The sequence below is a fragment of the Manacus vitellinus genome, unplaced genomic scaffold (genome assembly GCF_001715985.3).
Source record: "Manacus vitellinus isolate BGI_N305 unplaced genomic scaffold, ASM171598v3 scaffold_2_pilon, whole genome shotgun sequence".
Lineage (NCBI taxonomy): Eukaryota > Metazoa > Chordata > Aves > Passeriformes > Pipridae > Manacus > Manacus vitellinus.
The window spans coordinates 48004829-48022248 of record NW_021940208.1 but is presented as its reverse complement, the minus strand read 5'-3'; the positions used below and the strand labels follow the sequence as shown (position 1 = coordinate 48022248).

General features: G+C 42.3%; 1 protein-coding gene across 2 annotated transcripts in view; it reads right to left on the bottom strand.

Moving 5' to 3' along the window:
* Positions 1 to 1700: 1700 nt before the first annotated feature.
* The window catches only part of CLYBL (citrate lyase beta like), a 128767-nt gene continuing 113047 nt past the window's right edge, over positions 1701 to 17420 (bottom strand). Inside the window, exons 8-9 of one of the 2 annotated variants that reach the window (XM_018071519.2) lie at positions 16176 to 16231; positions 2180 to 2346 (exon numbers count right to left, since the gene is read on the bottom strand). In XM_018071519.2, coding sequence (XP_017927008.1) covers positions 16190 to 16231 — 42 coding nt within the window. In that variant the 3' untranslated portion in view covers positions 2180 to 2346; positions 16176 to 16189. Of the gene's footprint in view, positions 2347 to 16175; positions 16232 to 17420 lie in introns of both variants that reach the window. The other variant, XM_018071518.2, reaches the window with a different exon arrangement.

Here is a 17420-nt window from a genome sequence, read left to right as displayed (position 1 = left end):
CTCGGGAAGGGGGGGGGTACGGGGGTTCCTCCGCTGCCCCCTCGGTGGCCTGCGCGACCGCGCAGCTCCCGCGGGCTTGTCACGCCTTGTCATTAAGACTTCAGTAAAACAATGAAGACATTATTTTTTGAAATCCTCCTTCCTCGACACCCCCCCCCACCCCCACCTTCCGGCGCGATATTAAGGGAATAAAACCATCTACACCGCACGCGTCCTATTGAGATTAATGAAAAAATTATGCCAAAAAAGCAGAAAAAAAATTAACCGCAACAAACCACCAACCAAAAAACCCCAACCCCAAACAACCATTATCTCGTATATCTTATCCTCCGTCCCCCGCGCCGGGCCTCGCCGCCGCCTTGCCGTGCACCTGATGATTTATTAACGCAATCTGCAGGGATAACGACACGCGTGCCCGGCTCCGGCTCGTCCCAGCTCATCTCCTAAGTAATTGTTTCTCATTAGTTCTGATAATGTTTTAATAGTGCTGCCCATAATTTAGTCAGCCTGGAATTAATAACGGAGGGTGTCCTGAAACGCACGGGGATGGGGGGGAGCTGCAATATAAGCAGTTAGTCTTTAATTAATCAGATTAGCCCGGAGGTCCCCGCGCTGTAAGGGATCCGCCGGCGCAGCGCCCTCGGACGGGACTCGGGTGGAGGGAGGGAGAGGGCGGTCGGCCCACGCTGCTCATCCCCAGACTCCGCGGAGGGCTGCGACGGGGGTCTCTGCCGCCCGGAGCCTCCCGGAGGAGCGGGGAGGCGGGCTCCATGGTCCAATCCCGGGGGGGCCGCCCTCCGCTCCGCTCTTACGCCGCTCCCGGGCCGGTCTCCACCCGGTCCCCGCCGTTCCCGGGGGGGCCGCGGAGAGGCGCTCCCGCCGCCCCCGCGCTCCCTTCCCTCGCTGCTTCCACGCGGGCCTGTCGGTGGGATTCTTCCTCCTCCCCTTTCCTCTCCCTCAATTAAACCAAAAATAACCCAAAATGATTGAAATCGCTGCTCGGAGACGAAGGGGAAACATGCTAAGCGAGGAGACGGGAGGAGTAAGGCACTGTGGCTCCATACGTGAGGCCATGGAGGTAGTGAGAAATGAAACTAAAAAACAACTGTTTTCTATTTACAGTTTTAAAGAAACAGAACAGCCTTCCCCGCAGTGTTTGTCTAAGTGCAGCAGCATTGCTGCTGTGTAGGTCATGAAAAGGTTGGTGCATAGTTTAAAACTTCCCATTCTGTTAATTTCTTAAAGAACAGTCGTTCATAGTCTGAGCACAAAAGCTCATGATTTAATGAGGAACAGAAACAAAATCTCTGATTGTTGGTGTTTCAAACTTCATTGGAGTCCTCTGGCAACCACAAGTTGATCCTCTGCAGCTTCAATACCCTTTAGCCCTCCATATAAGAGTACATGCTGAATAGAGGACAATGCCTGGTTGTTATGTTTATTTACCCTTACTACAAGCTGGGTTAACCTCTTCAAAACAGCTTTACTAAGCCCGTTAACCACACAGCCCACATGATCTGTAGCCGTATCCCTAATGTGATGTAAATCTGACTCGAGACCATATGCACGAGTTCTGCTGCATTGTGTCTCCGAAAACTACAAGTTTATTGCCGTCCAACCTTTCTCGGGCTGGATGCTTCCAGGAGGAAACTCTCTGAATAGAGACCACTTAAAAAAAGAGAAAAAAGTCAAGAGTCCCACACTGTTGGAGCAATATTTTTAATGGCTGTTGCACATTTACAGAAGGGTGGTGTGTGGGGGATGCAAAGCTCACACAAGGTAAAGATTTTCATTGCAATTATTTCAACTGATGCCTAATCATTTGAGGTTTTGCCCTTTCTGCCATGAGTTCTGCAGCAGAGTGGGAAGAAGCACAGATAGAAATAGAAGCAATTGAATCAGTTTTTGTCTGCTCTTTCAACAGAGCTCAGAGTTTGTTTCACCTTTCTCCTTCAGTGAAGTCATAATCCTACATTTGTAGTAATTATCGTGATGTCACACAGTTGGTGATGTAACTTTGTCACAGGCTATGAGTAGAACATGGGCCATGCAGGAGCGAGCAGTGGTTTGAGTCAGGAATAATTTTAGTAATTAGCTATTCTGGCAAGCAAACTATGACAGATCTGCAAAATGGAAATGAATTTCTGCTTAAGCTTGACATCTTTAATTTCCCCCCCACACCCTCCAAGTATTATAGTCATCTTTAAAAACAGCTACTGGGGCCCCATGGCGAGAGCTTCATTTACCAGCTCATTTTTTCTTGATCGCTGTGGCAAGCGTAACAATGTTCTGTGCCTGCTTCAGTAATGGCATGTCGATCATGCTCCCGTGGAAAGTAAACGCTCCCTGGAAAAGAGAGAATATAAACTTCCTGAGAGACCTCTGGAAATTGTAGTTGGCTTGTCTTGTTCTTTAAAGACACATTTGTTTGCCAAGAAACAGCAGCTCCCACAATAATCCTGAACAAGTTTTAGGAGACAAACTAACCGAGACGGGGCAAGTGCATTTAAAGAAATGCGGAGAGCAAGAAGTGCTCCAAAGAGGAGGTAAAAAGAGAGAGAAAAGAGAAGCCCAGTGTGCAGCCAGCCTGTTTCAGCCTCTCTAGCTGGCAGACACTGAGGCCAAGAGCAGCAAGGCTGTGCATGCCAGCTGGAGAGAGGGGCTGGCAGACACAGCACCTGGGGGGCAGCTCTGCTCCCCACCTCCAGCATTGATCCGGGACTGTGCCACAGGGTCAGCACGAAACTGCCTACAGACAGAAGGAAAAGCCAGAAAAGTTATCTTTGTCAGGGAACAGCAATGGGTGTTTGTGGGGATGGAGGGAAGTTTTCTTTACTTGGGGGTTTGCTAGGCTGTGCTGCTGTTTCACCTCTCCATTAGGTCTCTGGTGTTAAGATAGGCCGGGCCTGTGCTGAAAGCCAGGAACTGGGATGAAAGCTGAAAAAAAAAAGTGGATGGCACAATAATATTGCCCGAATCTGTTCTGGAGCCAAGGTAAAGCCCACCTGAGCACCACATATAGGGAATTTCCCCAAATGGATGCAGACTACTCTGTGTCTCAGCGGTGGTGATCTGAGAGCCAGGACAGGTTTCAAAAGTCACTTTGTATTCCTAAGAATTTTTTGTGGGTACCATGGTGACAAGTTTAAAACAATTAATTGGGAATCATAGTTAAAATTTAAACAGAAGACATATGTTTTAAATAGGGCCAAACCTGACTTATTTCTTTGGATGCTTTAATCTACACGTGTTGCTGAGGTAGGATTTGGAAGACAAAACACTGCATTAAAATGTGCTGAAGTTCAGTAGACAAAAAACCCCAACTTATTTGCAATTCTAACAGTACTTTGGCACATTTGAATAAACACACAAAAACCAACAAACCCCAAAAAACCAAATACAAATACGAAATCCCGACCCTGAAGAATTCAGAACTGAGGACCTGGCCCCAGCATTGCATAGGGCGTCTCTGTGAAGCACTGTGCACACTTTTAATGCCCTGCTGCAATCCATACGGGATCACAGGCTGGTCCTAGATTTGACAGTGAGCGAGGCTGATCAGGAACAGGGTAAGAATGATAGCAGCATGTGTGCCTGTGAACGCGTAGTGAGAGAAATGCAGAGGAGAACAAGCCATTTATTGTTTTCTGGTTTTCATTTGAGACTTGATAATCATTAAGTAGAGGACTCCAGTAAGTAAGATGAAAATATAATCCTTTCACAAAAATGTTTAGGAAATGTGTTGCTCCAGTGGCATATCTAGTTTGACTGAAGTATTAATTAAATACTAAATCACATTCTGGAATATTTAAGACAAAAATCCACCTTAAACAGTAATCTAATACAAATCAATATTGTTGTGTGTTAGAACAGTGTATTAAAGCCATTGAAAACCTAATAGTAAAAACTACTTTATTCAAAGTAGATTTTCCTACTATAGTGTGCAATATTTTAGGTAGATTTGGAGAATAACTGGAATGACAGAAATACTCAAAGGTTGATGCTTCAAATTGAATTTTTTTGTTTACAAAGCAAACAACTAATCCTACTTTACCCCAACAACACCAACAGTAATATTATTATTTACTAATTTACATTAGTAAATTAATAATTTATTTTAGCTACATATCAGTAATTTTCACTTTTAAACCTTTACAGAAAATGCAGCCTCAAACTATTCAATTTATGAGCTATTGTGAAAATAAATTAGGAACTAAGTAAATATTTTATGACATAGGATTTATTCAGGATAATCAGGTCTACACAGTGATCTCAAACTGCAAGATACATTTTTTTAACTGTAAGAAAAACATATTTTAATTATGCCTTTTTTCTACAGCCATTCAGTAATGCCTATTCAGTAACAGCCAGTTCAGTAGCAAAGTAAAGAGAAAGGTAATTCAGTAACAGCTATGGCTTACAGGAGAAATTTGCATGCGGATGACAGTGACAGGTAGAAATATGTTGAGGTCTGGCATTAACCTTCTCAGTTTTGTGAAAGGAGCTCAGTTATCCTAAGTACCAGCAATAGTTTTCAGAAAGAGATGGGTGCCTAGCAATATCAGTTCTGATCTCTGGTAGTCCAAATCATGACTGGGAGGGTCTTATCCCTTCCACTGACTGGATACAGGATGATTTGAAGTCAGATACCTCTGCAAGGTGCCTAAGTTGTAGCACAATGAATCTAGGTCAGTATGTCTTTTTTACAAAGGAAGAGTTAATTAAACAGCATGCTTGTTCTCTCTTCATTAAAATAACATGTTTAGAAAGGAAACCAGGATAACTGTGTATGTGGACACATGAACACTGAACCACTTGAGAACTGCTGTATGTTCCCTGCTTGTCAGTGTGCAGCTGTACTTCGGGTTGCTAGGATTTGAATTCTTGAAGGAAAAAATGCCCCCCTCTTTTTTTTTTCTTTTCTAACAGTAAAGGGTAACATGAAGTTGGCTTCTCTGCCTGTTCACTCTGAGGCTTATTTTCTCCCTGCTAATTTGCAGTGTTGAGCTAAAGTCCAGAAAAAGAAACCGATTTTAATGCTATTGAATATACTCTATTCACTGACTCTCTTTCCACCCACATGTTTCAACAGATAGGAAATACCAGTAATTACAGCTTTGTCCCCATGCTCTCTTTTCCAATTCTGCTAGATGAAATTTGCCTTTAGCATTCTTTTGATTTTCTCTCGCATGAATATAAAGAAAACAAGACTTCCTATAAACACCATTTGCTTTGATAGCATTAATCTGGGGATTAATTTAGTCATAGATCTAAATTGTCTTTTTGGCTAATTTTCTTAACAATCTCACACTTCCAGCCTGTACTTAGATTTCCAGTAGTTCAACTATGGGACCAAGGGTCTGTTCATAAGGAAGCTTGCAGCATGAATGGGAACAATGGCAGGTGGGTAGTGCAAGGCTGAGGTTTGCATCCATCGTGTTTGGGGGCTGTAGCCCTTGCTTGCCATGTCACCATATAAATCATTCAGTGGGAGCCTTTTCAGGAACCTGTAGAGGGACCCTCCAATCAGGCTAATCAAATGTGTCAGACCAGCCCTGGGAAGAGACAGTCCCTCCAGGTAAAAGCTGATGGAGAACCTGGGAGAAGGAGCGGCTAGGAGGCAGTGTCAAAGGTGGTGGGTGCAGCCTCTGGGTAATGGTGCATGGGTGCAAGTAACTCGAGTTGGAAGAGAAGTTAGGGAATGGAGGACAACTGCAGCACTCACCAAACAGCATATGAAAGTGCTGCCCTTATGAGAAGGAGTGGCTTTGTGGACCAAAGACTCTGCCCTATTTTAAGCAATGCAGTGTGTATTCTGTTGTACCTATCCAGTGCTATCCTTCATGCAGCCACACAGTGAATGTGCTGAAGGCAAAGCCCTGTGAGAAATAGGGTGACTTTTGGCACTCATCAGTCTGTAGCGTATGGGAGCTGTGAGGGCGCTTTGGCTGGTCCACACTGTACAGCTGTGAAATCAGTACAACACAGCAGAAGGGTTTGTATTTGTACAGCCTCTCTGCTCCTTCAGCCTGATCACTCTATGCTTCCGTCAGGGCAGATCAAGGGAGATCATTCTGTCAGGGAGGAATCGAGGAAGAAAGTGAATGGGCAGCATTTCCCATTTGGGTCATGGTGCAGACTAGCTAAGAGTCCTTCTAACTGACTGACGAGCAAGGAAAGACTCAAGGTATTTCCTTCTGGATAGCTCTGTAAGGGCAGAGGAAGAGAAAGGCAGCAGACTCATCTAGCTCCTCTTCTCTCTGTCTGCCTACTGCAGCTGCCCACAGAGCCCACCAAGTCATCCGCTCCCCACCTCCGTCTCTTGTATCAGACCACATTCTCCAGGCTGGATGATGCAGGATCAGTACTGCTGCTCCCCCCAGGAACCATGTAGTATTATTCACAATGACTTTTAATGCTCTGTTAAAGCAGTAGTAGCATTTTTAAAAAGTAACAGCAATTTATGCAAGATGTAGGCCATGCTGAGTAAGGTCTTAACAGCTCTATTTTGAATTTCAGTATGCCCTAAAGCACTTTGAGAATGGAATAGAGAAGACTTGGCAAATACAGAAAATAGCTGTAAGGGAATTAAAATTATAGAAAGCTGCTGGTTTTGGTTTTGTTTTGTTTTGTTTGTTTTTTGTTCTTTGTTGGTTGGTTTTTTTTGGTTGTTTTTTTTTTTTTTTTCAGAAGGTAATGGCAAAAAGTTATAGTCTTGATAAAAATAGAATTGAGAATGGTCAGCCCCAACTGATAAAAAGACCCAGTCTACAGACAAGAGAAGCGATAAGGTGGAGTTGACAGAGAACAGTCATTTTCACAGGTCAGGAGATGAAGATATAGGCTTATGAAAAAGGGAGGCAAATCCAGCTGTGCAGTAAGAATAACTAATGCAAAAAATTTCCAGGTAGCTTTGGAGAGACTTAAGAGGTGCAGAACCAAACTTTGTAACACATCAGTTTGGCAGACTTTATGCTTGTATCCTATGAGCTTCCTTTTGGATAAATGCAGCCACTACCAAACCCAGCTCAGATCTGGCGAAGTTCAACATGTAATTGAGGGGTCATCTTTGACATCTTAGAAGACAACTCTGGTCATGGAACTTGGACATGTCTCTTGTCATATCTCTATGTCATCCTTAAAGATTTCCTTTACCTCTAAGAAATGACACTTATCAAGTCACAGAAAGAGCCTGTTATTTGTCTGTTATTTGACTTGGTCAAAAGATGAACACATTAATGCAGTGTTTCCTGGAACATGAAGACCTCCTCTTTTTGTGTGTGTCTATGTGTGGCAGCATCCAGGAACATTTGCTTTGTGAAACTTTTGAGAGTAGTTAAGAGCTTGGTAAATCTAAAAGACCATCTCATAAACAGAGCATAATCTTTTTAGTGGCAAGAAGCTTTCTAGAAGTTAAATGGACAGGATTCAGGGTCCATGATTTCTGTGTTGTCTGGGGATCAATATGTTCTGATGGAGCAAGGAGAGGGGAAGAAATGATACAGGTAATTTTATTGCTAGTGTTTATCATGGGTATAATGGAATTGTGTTATATATGGAATTGTGTTGATGTTGACTACAACAGGAGAGGTATAGGATGACAAATGAGATACTCTTCATGTTTTTCCAGAAGATCAGGGAATGTAAAGTTTTATACTACTTCTTCTGTCCTGAAACCTTTTTATATAATAGACAGTGTTACATGGGGTTTTACTTTCACCATCTTTTGTTTCCTTATAAACCACTGGGTTAAGGAGTGGAATAAGCAGGATAAAAACCATCAAGATACAGAACATTTAAGGCACCTCAAGTTATGTGACACAATTATCTCTGAGCTGTGGATTAAAGTATTTGAGTTAATTAAAGTAAAATAATAATTGTTCTGGGACATATGGGACAATGATCAGACGAGCTAGTCCCCACTGGCTGACAAGACAGAAGAATTAGATGTACTCCCGCACCTGGGAATGCTTGTGGCTTTTTCCTCAGCATTTGCTCCATCTGTGGTTATCTGTACCTCTAACCACATCCATCCTGATGACTGCAATGAGCTCACTAAGGGCGTTACTGCAGACCTTCAGTACAACTGCTGTTGTTATTCATTACCTCAGTCACTGGCAAGCCTTTGCTAACAAACCTTTGGTGTCTTGTTCTACCAGATCCCATCATACGTGTAGCCAACAACTTTAACTCCCATGTGACAGTGGCCAGGATTTTCTTAAAGATTACAAGAGCTTACATTAAGCCCGTGGCTTGTCTACAGCACAAATAAAAAAGAGCTATTATCTTGCATCAGATGAAAAAAACAGCCAATAGTGCTATGTTAGTTTGTTATGTGTGTCAGTATATGGGCTGTCCTAGGCCACTGTTTAAAGACGGCCAACTTTTTCAAAAGCAGTTTATTTTGGGAATCTAGTCAGGCTATTTTTAGATGGCAGGCTTGGAGGTGCTAGGGGATCCTGTTGAGTAGGTAAGGCTTTGGAATGGAGGAGACTCTGGTTAGTCAGGCCAGTGGAAGAAACGGAAAAGAAAGACAAGGTAATGTTCCAAGAAACCTCAACATGGACAAGAAAGCACCTGCTTCTGAATTTTGAATTAAGTATAGGTCCAAGATATGTGTTATCTAATGCTCATGAAATTGCCAAAAAACCCCTCTGCCACTAGTTAGGAGACTATTGAGTGGAAGACAAGCAATCTCACAAGTGAGGGGAGGTCCTTTGACAGCACTCTGCTGTGACAGGGTTAGAAATAGTGCCTCACTGATAAAGATTTGGGTTTTTTTCCAAATACTTTGCTCAACAGTTTAGCTAGCAATACTTTCCTTTGCAGATCAAATCCCTGCAAAGAGTGTGTGGCAGTCGGGTTATCTTCTTGTCCTACCTGGCTGCCTTTTGAGGGGATGTGCAACTAGGACCTGGGGGAAATGGACATATGGGGGCCAACTAGCCAGTCACGCTTTTCTCCTCCACCCCCTTCATCATTAGGAGATGTCGTGAGTCAAACAGAGCTCCCACACTGCTCTGGTAGCATGGGCCAGAGCCTGTGTGTGAATACAGCCATTGTGTAAATAAGTAATTATGTAAGTCCCTTTCCAACCCCTGTGACCTGTGTCAGCACTTGTGGGCAGATGCCAGGCTAAATGGAAACGAGCAGGATGGGTGATGCCAGCTGGCCAGGGCAAACCTTGCATACCTCCTGCTAGGAGAAACAGAGAACCAATATAGACAAGCACCCTGAAGTCCAAAGATGAATCTTTGATCCACAGTTATCTGAGAAACACTAATTCTTTCCAAGATAATTCAGTGGCTTGCCCACTTCTGAAACCCAAAGGTTTTATAGAATACAAGGAATAAACCCACTAAACTGTGCTTGGTTCTGAGAACATTACCTCTAATCCTGCACTATATTAGCTGTTATAAGGAAATAAGAGTTTTGTGTTCTGCAAGAAGGGCAGATTTGCTCTTCCAAGGAGGGAAGAGAGCAGGTGGATGGCAAAGGTTCCCCATAAAAAGCATGGCATTCAGGAAGATAATTCCCCTGGGATTAATGAAAACACACATTGTTTAAGTGACTCCCTGCAGAGGAAATTTGGAAATCTTTGCTTTGGGGCTTAAAAAGAATGCTTGGGTTTGCTTACAGGTAATGAACAAAAGAGAAAAGAGTTCTGGTTGCAGCAAATGACATTGGGTCGGTGCCTGGGGGAGGAGTGATTATCCTGAGTACAAAGGAATGATTTCTCTTGAAACAGAAGGTTGAGACCATATTTTTGGGGAAGTCAAGAGCAGGAAATAAGCTAACAGCTGTGATGGTGCTGAATGCAGGTTTAATTAATTTTTTTCTTCTGCAAGTTTTAGCCAAAGAGCTGTCATAAAGAGCTGGGTCATGACTGAACCTTCTCGTAATGAACTTCCAAAGGTTAGAGAGCTGCTAGGAGGTGTTCAATGATATCTAGGTCAACTGAGCATGTTTTCCAGACTATAACAAGATAAAGTCTCTCCCTCCTCTCTGGTCAGGCCTGTCCTGCCTCCAGGGCAAGCTGACAGACAACTGTGGCCTTTTTTAATCACGTTTGCAATAGGTAGGAAATGCCCAAATAACTAGTGTAGTCACATATGACAAACTGAAGACTTCACACACAGCAAGCTATATGGACAGAGTTTTTTGAGCTACATATTTCCATATCCTTTCCTTTGAACACCTTCACATTTGTTCCTCTTCTGTAGCAGTATTATAGGTTGAAAGACACTTGTACATAAAATCTTTGAGGAAAATAAATGATTCCTGAAAAGGTTTGTCAAAGATATCTTTTTGGCAAGAGGAGATGCTCAGTGGGTCTCTGTGATCTGTTGAAGGATGGACAGGGAGGGAATTCTGCCAAGTAGCAACACCAGTAAATTTCTGTAGCCATTTTGTTGATATGAAGAAAACATTAAATATCACTACCTTTTGTTTCTTTTCGTCAGTGTAAACTTCTACTGGAGTAGAAGTAGTCAGTGAGTTCAGAGGATAAATCAGTTTGTAACGCCAGAAGCAGACCTGTTTGTATGAGATAGACTTCTACCTCTAGGAGCATATGGAGGGACACAAAAGGTCGAGAAAGAAAGAGCAACAACCACATGAAATAGAGACTGATTTTTGCCTCAAATAACTCCAAAGCAGCAGTACAAGAACTCTGGCAGAAGAAGCCCTTTCTAAAGCTCAACAGGTAGGAAGGACTTTGTGATCCTTCAAGTCCACAGTAGGGCAGGAAAGACGAAGATCAAGGACCTACAAGGTCCTTCACTTCTCCACCTGATATTATTTTCCCAGCCCATATTGTATCAGGGTGAATTTACGCTGACACTTTTGGTCTGTGTTTGGCCCAGACAACTGTAAAAGTTTTGTTCTTTCCCTGCCAAGTTCACTGATAAAACAGTAGCTTTGTCCTTGGGGAGAGAGCTTCTTGTATAAACTGTATTAATTGGTGTTCTGTGATTGGTTCATCGTCTGCCAAGGACATTTGAAGGAGAAACTGAAGAAGAAGGGAGGAAGTCACGACCCCTGACTCAATTAGGGAAGACCCCCGAAGCATAGTGCGCATGTGTACGGGGAATTCCAAAATTCTCACGCATGCGCTGAAGGGATGCACTTGCATAATAGGGGCTCGGACTGAGGGCCTCTGGCTGGTGGTGCTGGCCACACCTGCAGAGGTTGAGGTCACTCAATTAATTGTATAAAAAGCAGATAGCTCTTTCTTGGAGGAACCTAGTTTTACCTCAAGGACAACGTTGCCTTTGGCAGGGACGCCTGCCAGTTTGTGAACTTACTGACTCTCCAAGGATGCAGCTTCTGCTATGGGTAATTATAGGCATGCTAGGTCGGTAAGATAACTTTATGGGCAACAGCTGGGTAACTGGGGAGGTCGTGCTGGGGGCTTATTTCTCTCCTCCTTCCTCCCTTTTGGGTTTGTTCGTTTTGTTGGCCACCTCTTGTTAATAAATATCAGTTTTGTTGAGCTTGCAACGGTGTCATGGTTTTCAAGATTCAGTATGTTCGAACCCTCACACATATATAAGGGTCTTGCCCTGCTGTGTGAGCCAGACAAGCTGTTTTTCCCTCTTACAGTCTCCCAAGCTGCCTGAACCACTGGGGACAGCCCTTTCAGCTGGGATGGGCCTGGGAATCCTGCTTGGTCCAACACCAGAGACTCCTTCAGGCCCCCCAAGTCTCTCCCTCTCACTGAGCAAACAACCTATTTAAGATCCGTGAATGGAGGGCAGACATGAGGAGATTTTTATTGCTGTCTTTGCACTTTCTTTAGTTACCTTCTCATTGTAGTTGTTGCCTTCCTGTCTGCTCCTCTTGAGTAGGAAAGAATAAAATTAAAGAAACTGAGGGAAGTTTTAGAAGTTGGAAATATTCTCCACTGGTTTTCATTCTCTGTCTTATAACGTATCGTGAACGGAAGAATCCTAGAGAGTACGCTTGCTGTTGCCAGGCAAATCTTCATTTTATAGCACAAAAGCAGCTTCCTGGACAAACCCTATCCAATGATGCATTTTTTCCCCCTAGTGAGCATCATGGTTATTATATGGAAAAGTGAAAAGTAACTAATATTAAGACCTTAGTATCCTCAGATACCCTTAATTAAGTAATTTGGAATTAACTTGAGGTTTATGGTCATGGATGCAATTTAAACATAAAATAGAAAATTTAATCTGAAAGTAAATGACTGATTACAGGACACACAAAAGGCATTTGATACTGAGGGGAAAGGTAGCTGTAAAATACAACACAGTTGAGAAAAAATAATAATAGCGAAGCTCGTTCTGCCAACAAGAAGGGAATTGCCTGTATTTTTGTGTTCTCTGTTTTTTCTAATTTTAGGTTCATTTTCTGAATAGGATTGAACAGCCGTATTTTACTGTGATTCTCTATTTCAGCTGAGAGAGCTGTTGCAGAGAGCCTCTCCAGGTCCCTGAAAAAGCTGGCTAGCACAGAGAGGAGTGAAAAGGCAGCAAGACCGCTGCTACTTAAATTAACTGAAACAATATTTTGGCTGTACAGGCTTCTGAATTCCCTCAGTAAGCCTTTAAAAGAGCCATCTGGTCAGAACATTACATCTCTAGTTAGATACTGCTTTGGAAATTGAAATGAGGCTCATGAGTTCTTGTTAATGCTTTTTAGAAAGGGATTTTGGAGGTAGGTAGTTACCTCGGTGGGTTGCTTGGTGCAGAGCAGGTTTTGGCACGATGGCAGGCAGGTGTCTGCAGCAATGGGTGTCTTCCTGCTCCATGCCCATAACAAAGCACTGACTGACTGGGAATGTGCCGACACAGCATGGCCCTTCCAAAAGCAAGGGCACTCACCCTGCGTATATCTCCTTGAGCCAACAAGGAGAGAGAGGGCTTGTGCCTTGCTGAGAAAGAACTCAGAGAGGTGCCATCCCTCTACAGGGCTCATGCCCCCTGGGACAGGAGGAGCCTCCTCCTCCAGGAACTACCTCCAGGTGGAAAGGCTATGGAGGGGCACAGCATCTGTCCTGCTCCAGGCTCATGGAGAAACTTCTCCCTGTGGGAGATATCAAAGTGCCACCCGAGTCTCTCTCCCTCCACATTTTGGACACAGGTCTTTAATGAGTGGTGGAAAACAGATTAAGAGCCACCAAATGCCTGCTGGGGAGTGGGAGGGGGAGAAGTTGGCAAGAAAATATTTTGTATGAGTTTCTGCCCTGCTTAGAAGCTTTTGCAGCCCCGTGTAGTAAAATCTGTCTCCTTCTCTCCCCACCTGGCATAACTCCCTCAGGACTGATTTCACCAGATAGGAACCAGTATAGCACAAGCAATTAGCCAATGCAGCCCCTTCTGCTCCATTGTAAAGGTTCAAAATTTGCCCCCAGATGGATCCTTCTAAGAGAAAAGCCTTCAACTGTGACACATAACACATTTCTAAAGTATCTTTCAAATACTAAAACTGTATAGAGAAACTTTGAGTACTAATATCAGCTCTCTTGACCTCTATTTATTCATCAGTTTTCACATTAAAATTTCACTTGGCCACTCTTTAAAAAGATAAACAACATAGCAGTGGCCCATCAGCACTCTTCACCTTTGCATAGAGATGCATCTGAGCCTATATTAAGGCTGAAGCTCCAAAAAGGTGGCAATTTACCATAAATTCCTGAATCCTTCGCTCTGCAGTGGAAGAAATATACATTGCCTAATTAACAGAAACGACAGCAAATGCCTTGTGTTCTCGGAGGGAGGGCTAACAGCACTGCAGTTCAGCATGCACAGAGGCATGGCAGCACCCTGTGCTGCCATTGTCACCCTGGAATGGGATCCAGCTTAGGTGGTGGCACCTCAAAGCTCTGCAGTCTGTCCTGGGCAAGGAGAGTGGGGAGCTGGGCTGCTCCCTCACTCCCAGCTCCTCATAAAGCCCCGAGATATAATGCCCTATAAAGTTCAATATAATCCCTGGGGGTCGATGAGGTCCCATACAGCCCTATGGCAGAGGAATGCTCCAGGGCAACCCTTCCAAGAGGCAGCCTAAGCCTGGCACCCCTGGGACATGGTTCTGCTTTCCTAGCAACCAGGGGCTGGACTGGGACGGGTTGGATCCCGTGTGGCTGGGGCCGTACACGGAGAGCCCTCACGGGGTCTGCAGCACGGCCGGAAGAGGGAGGGAAGCGTGGAGAGACCGCCCTGTGAGGCAGTGGGAGCTGGACCTGGCCCAAGCACGAGGGCGCATCGTCTCCAAGATACAGTGGCTTGGGGTAGCTTTTCCTAAACAAAGAGCATTATAAAGGAGCCACTGCTGGAAATTTCCATTCCTTTGTTGGGTTGATGCTGTGTAAATAAATGCAGTCCTAAGATTTTTCATAATCCTGGAAAGGTCCGTAAATGAAATTGTATAGTTTGCCAAATCACTGGAGTTCATATATATTATTCCTCAGCTGCCGGGAACATGATATACAATGGCACAGAATATAATGCAAGAAACATATGCTAAAAGTCTTCTTAGAAGCACTCTGTGCATTTGTATGTGGCATGTACAGATATTTCTTTTGTTTTGCTCTATGGGATCTAAAATATTCAACCCATATTACAACTTGGGTTTGTGAATTACTTACCTTAACTCTAAATAATCCTTACTTGACAAGTGACTTTGGTGGCAGCATTTAGTTATTCCCTGGTTTAATGTGTGGGTGCTTTGAAAGCATTATAAATTAGTACGTGAGATAAATGTGTAATCAACCTTTTACTTTATTCTTCTGCTTTTCTTTATATTTGAATTTTATTTAAAAACAAGACAATTCGGGAAGATCCCAATTTTGATAATGATATTGTGCCAGATGTATTTATAAGTCAAATGGATTAAAAATGCATTTTTAATGTCTTACTTTTTTGTCATATATGAACCCTCACTACATATAGAAGAGATTATAGTCCTGTATCCAGTATATTGGTAATGTAAATGTAGGAGTTACTTAAATAGTAAAGACTATGTACCCTCATTGTTAGAAATCAGATCTTCTTCTTAAAATAGGCTAATAACTTCTCCTGCTAACTCTACCCACTTGAATTCAGTTAATCGGTATTTATAAGATCACTTCCCTGTTTAATGTGGTACGAATGCTTCAGAAATTTCTAAAAGAAATTGTCCTTTAGACTACCGGAATGATGTTTATTACTCTTCTTTTTAATTTTTGAACACACTGACATTTATCTTATATTTAGACCTTCCCAACAGCTATGCCTGCTTTCTTTAGGATGAATATTTTTATTTTGAAAATCATATTCCTTACTAATGCGGTTCTACTGGAAATATATAGAAATCTTTTTAAGCGCTTTTCAGTTTTAGATCTCAAAGTTCTAGACAAAAGAGAGCACTTAATGAATAGCTGAATAAAATACAAAAGGTACTTTTTCAACATTTGTCTTCTACTTGTCCAAACTACCATGTTACCGTTTATTTCCTAGATATGCTTTTTTTCAGTTGGATTAGAAATGTAAAAAACAGCCCCACAACCAAAACAACCTAGAAACCAAACCAAAGCAATCCCTCAAACAGGACTATCTCCATAAGGTAAGCCCTAATCCTTCTGGCTTGCTGGCTAGTTCTCTAATTTTTTTCTGTTTGGACACTGCCACAGCACTTCTAATTCTGCAGTGCTCATCTGAGATCCTAATTTTTCCTGACCTCAGTACTCATATTTGGGGGCTACTATGTCAAAGCATTTCAGCCTCCAGGATGAAGTAGCCTGGTTCAGTCTTCTTTCAAAAGCAGATTATTATGACAAATGTAGGTCTCAAATTGGAATAGATTATAAAAGCTTATTACTGTATTTTAATATAAAATATTGTTAACTAAGGGCATCAAACTTTAAACCAAATTAATAGTACACTATGATCCCAGAGACTGCAGACTAGTAACTTATCTACCACACAAACAGCTGCACAAATCCCTCACATTTATTTTTTCCAGGCTTTCAACTTTCATTAATAACATGGCAAACCCATGCAAGTCTCAACCATATTAATCACAGCTATATTTTTAGTCTTACTGACATGAACACTTTAATATAATAAAAGGGAAAGGAAAACAGAAGAGGTGTTTCATTAGGACATGAGGATTACTAAAACCGCTGCGTGGAGTATTTGCCAGGAGGTGGTAGGGGAAGAGTTATTACTTACATTTTAGCATGTCACTAGGATGCAGAGTGAGAGGATCCCTCAGTGAGATATGTTTGCTTTGAAAAAAATATTAAGTAATCAGATGGTCCAAGCTCTTCTTATTGACACAATCATAATAGCAAATTATAAACTCACTTAAGGAGTTGTCAGCATTACATGGAAAACTATTTTTCCAATTTTGTTATAAAGTCTGGTAATATAACAGTGCTACAAGATCCAGAAATTCACATATTAACCTGCCTGTCCTTTTTTATTGATAGATGGCTACGTGCAAAAATATATGAAGCATGCAACCTGACTGATTAAAAAAATAGCCCAAACCACAAACCCTCAGCAAATTTGCTCTGGTAGCTAACTACAGGACTTCATAACCTATTTTAAAAACATTTATGAAGAGAAAAAAATCCCCCAAACGCAAAAGCCCCTCACCCCACCCAAATGGCTGATAGAGACAAACCCCCCCAGTATTATTTCAGTAAAATAGCAGCTTCAAAACAAATCCAAAGACTAATGCTTGCCAAATACAAAATTATTCAACATTAAATGTTTGGCTCAGAGATAATGTAATACTGGGACTAGAGTTAAATTTAGTTCAGTCTCCTAACTGACTGTTCATATGACAGGGGTATTCTTTAGATGAGTTTCTGACATTAAATGCAGCTGAATGAATAGTATTGAACACATGAGAAACATAAACAATATTTGGCTGAGTATGTTGTTTGACTTTCTTCTTTCTGCATCTACCTGCCTACACATTTGCACTAGCAGTATGTTTATAATGAGCCTTTTGTAAGGGAGCCAAGCTTTGTAAATCGGAATAATGGGCAAAACCAGTCACACATTTTTTACTTCTATATTGTTTGCATGTAGAAAGCTACATTTCAAAGCCAAGGGGAACAGAACAAAGAGATACAGTCATACAGCATCCTTATAGTGACCCTGAAATCACTGCTCAGGACAGCACCCGAATATCACAGTCATGGCTGTACTGGAAACCACAAAGGGGATGTGATAGCCTACTGAAGAGAAGGGCAGAGCAATAGCAAACACCTTGTCAGACTTTTACTGAGAAGAAAGCATAATTTCTGTTCTGACCTTTACAGCATTTTTAATGTACAACATCTTTAGTATCAGAAATGCAGGGGAACATGGAAGGCACACATCCTAATCTTTTTCTACCCATCAGAAAGCAGAAAAAAAAATGTACAGAAAACATTTATATGGCACCAGAGAAAGTGAGACCCT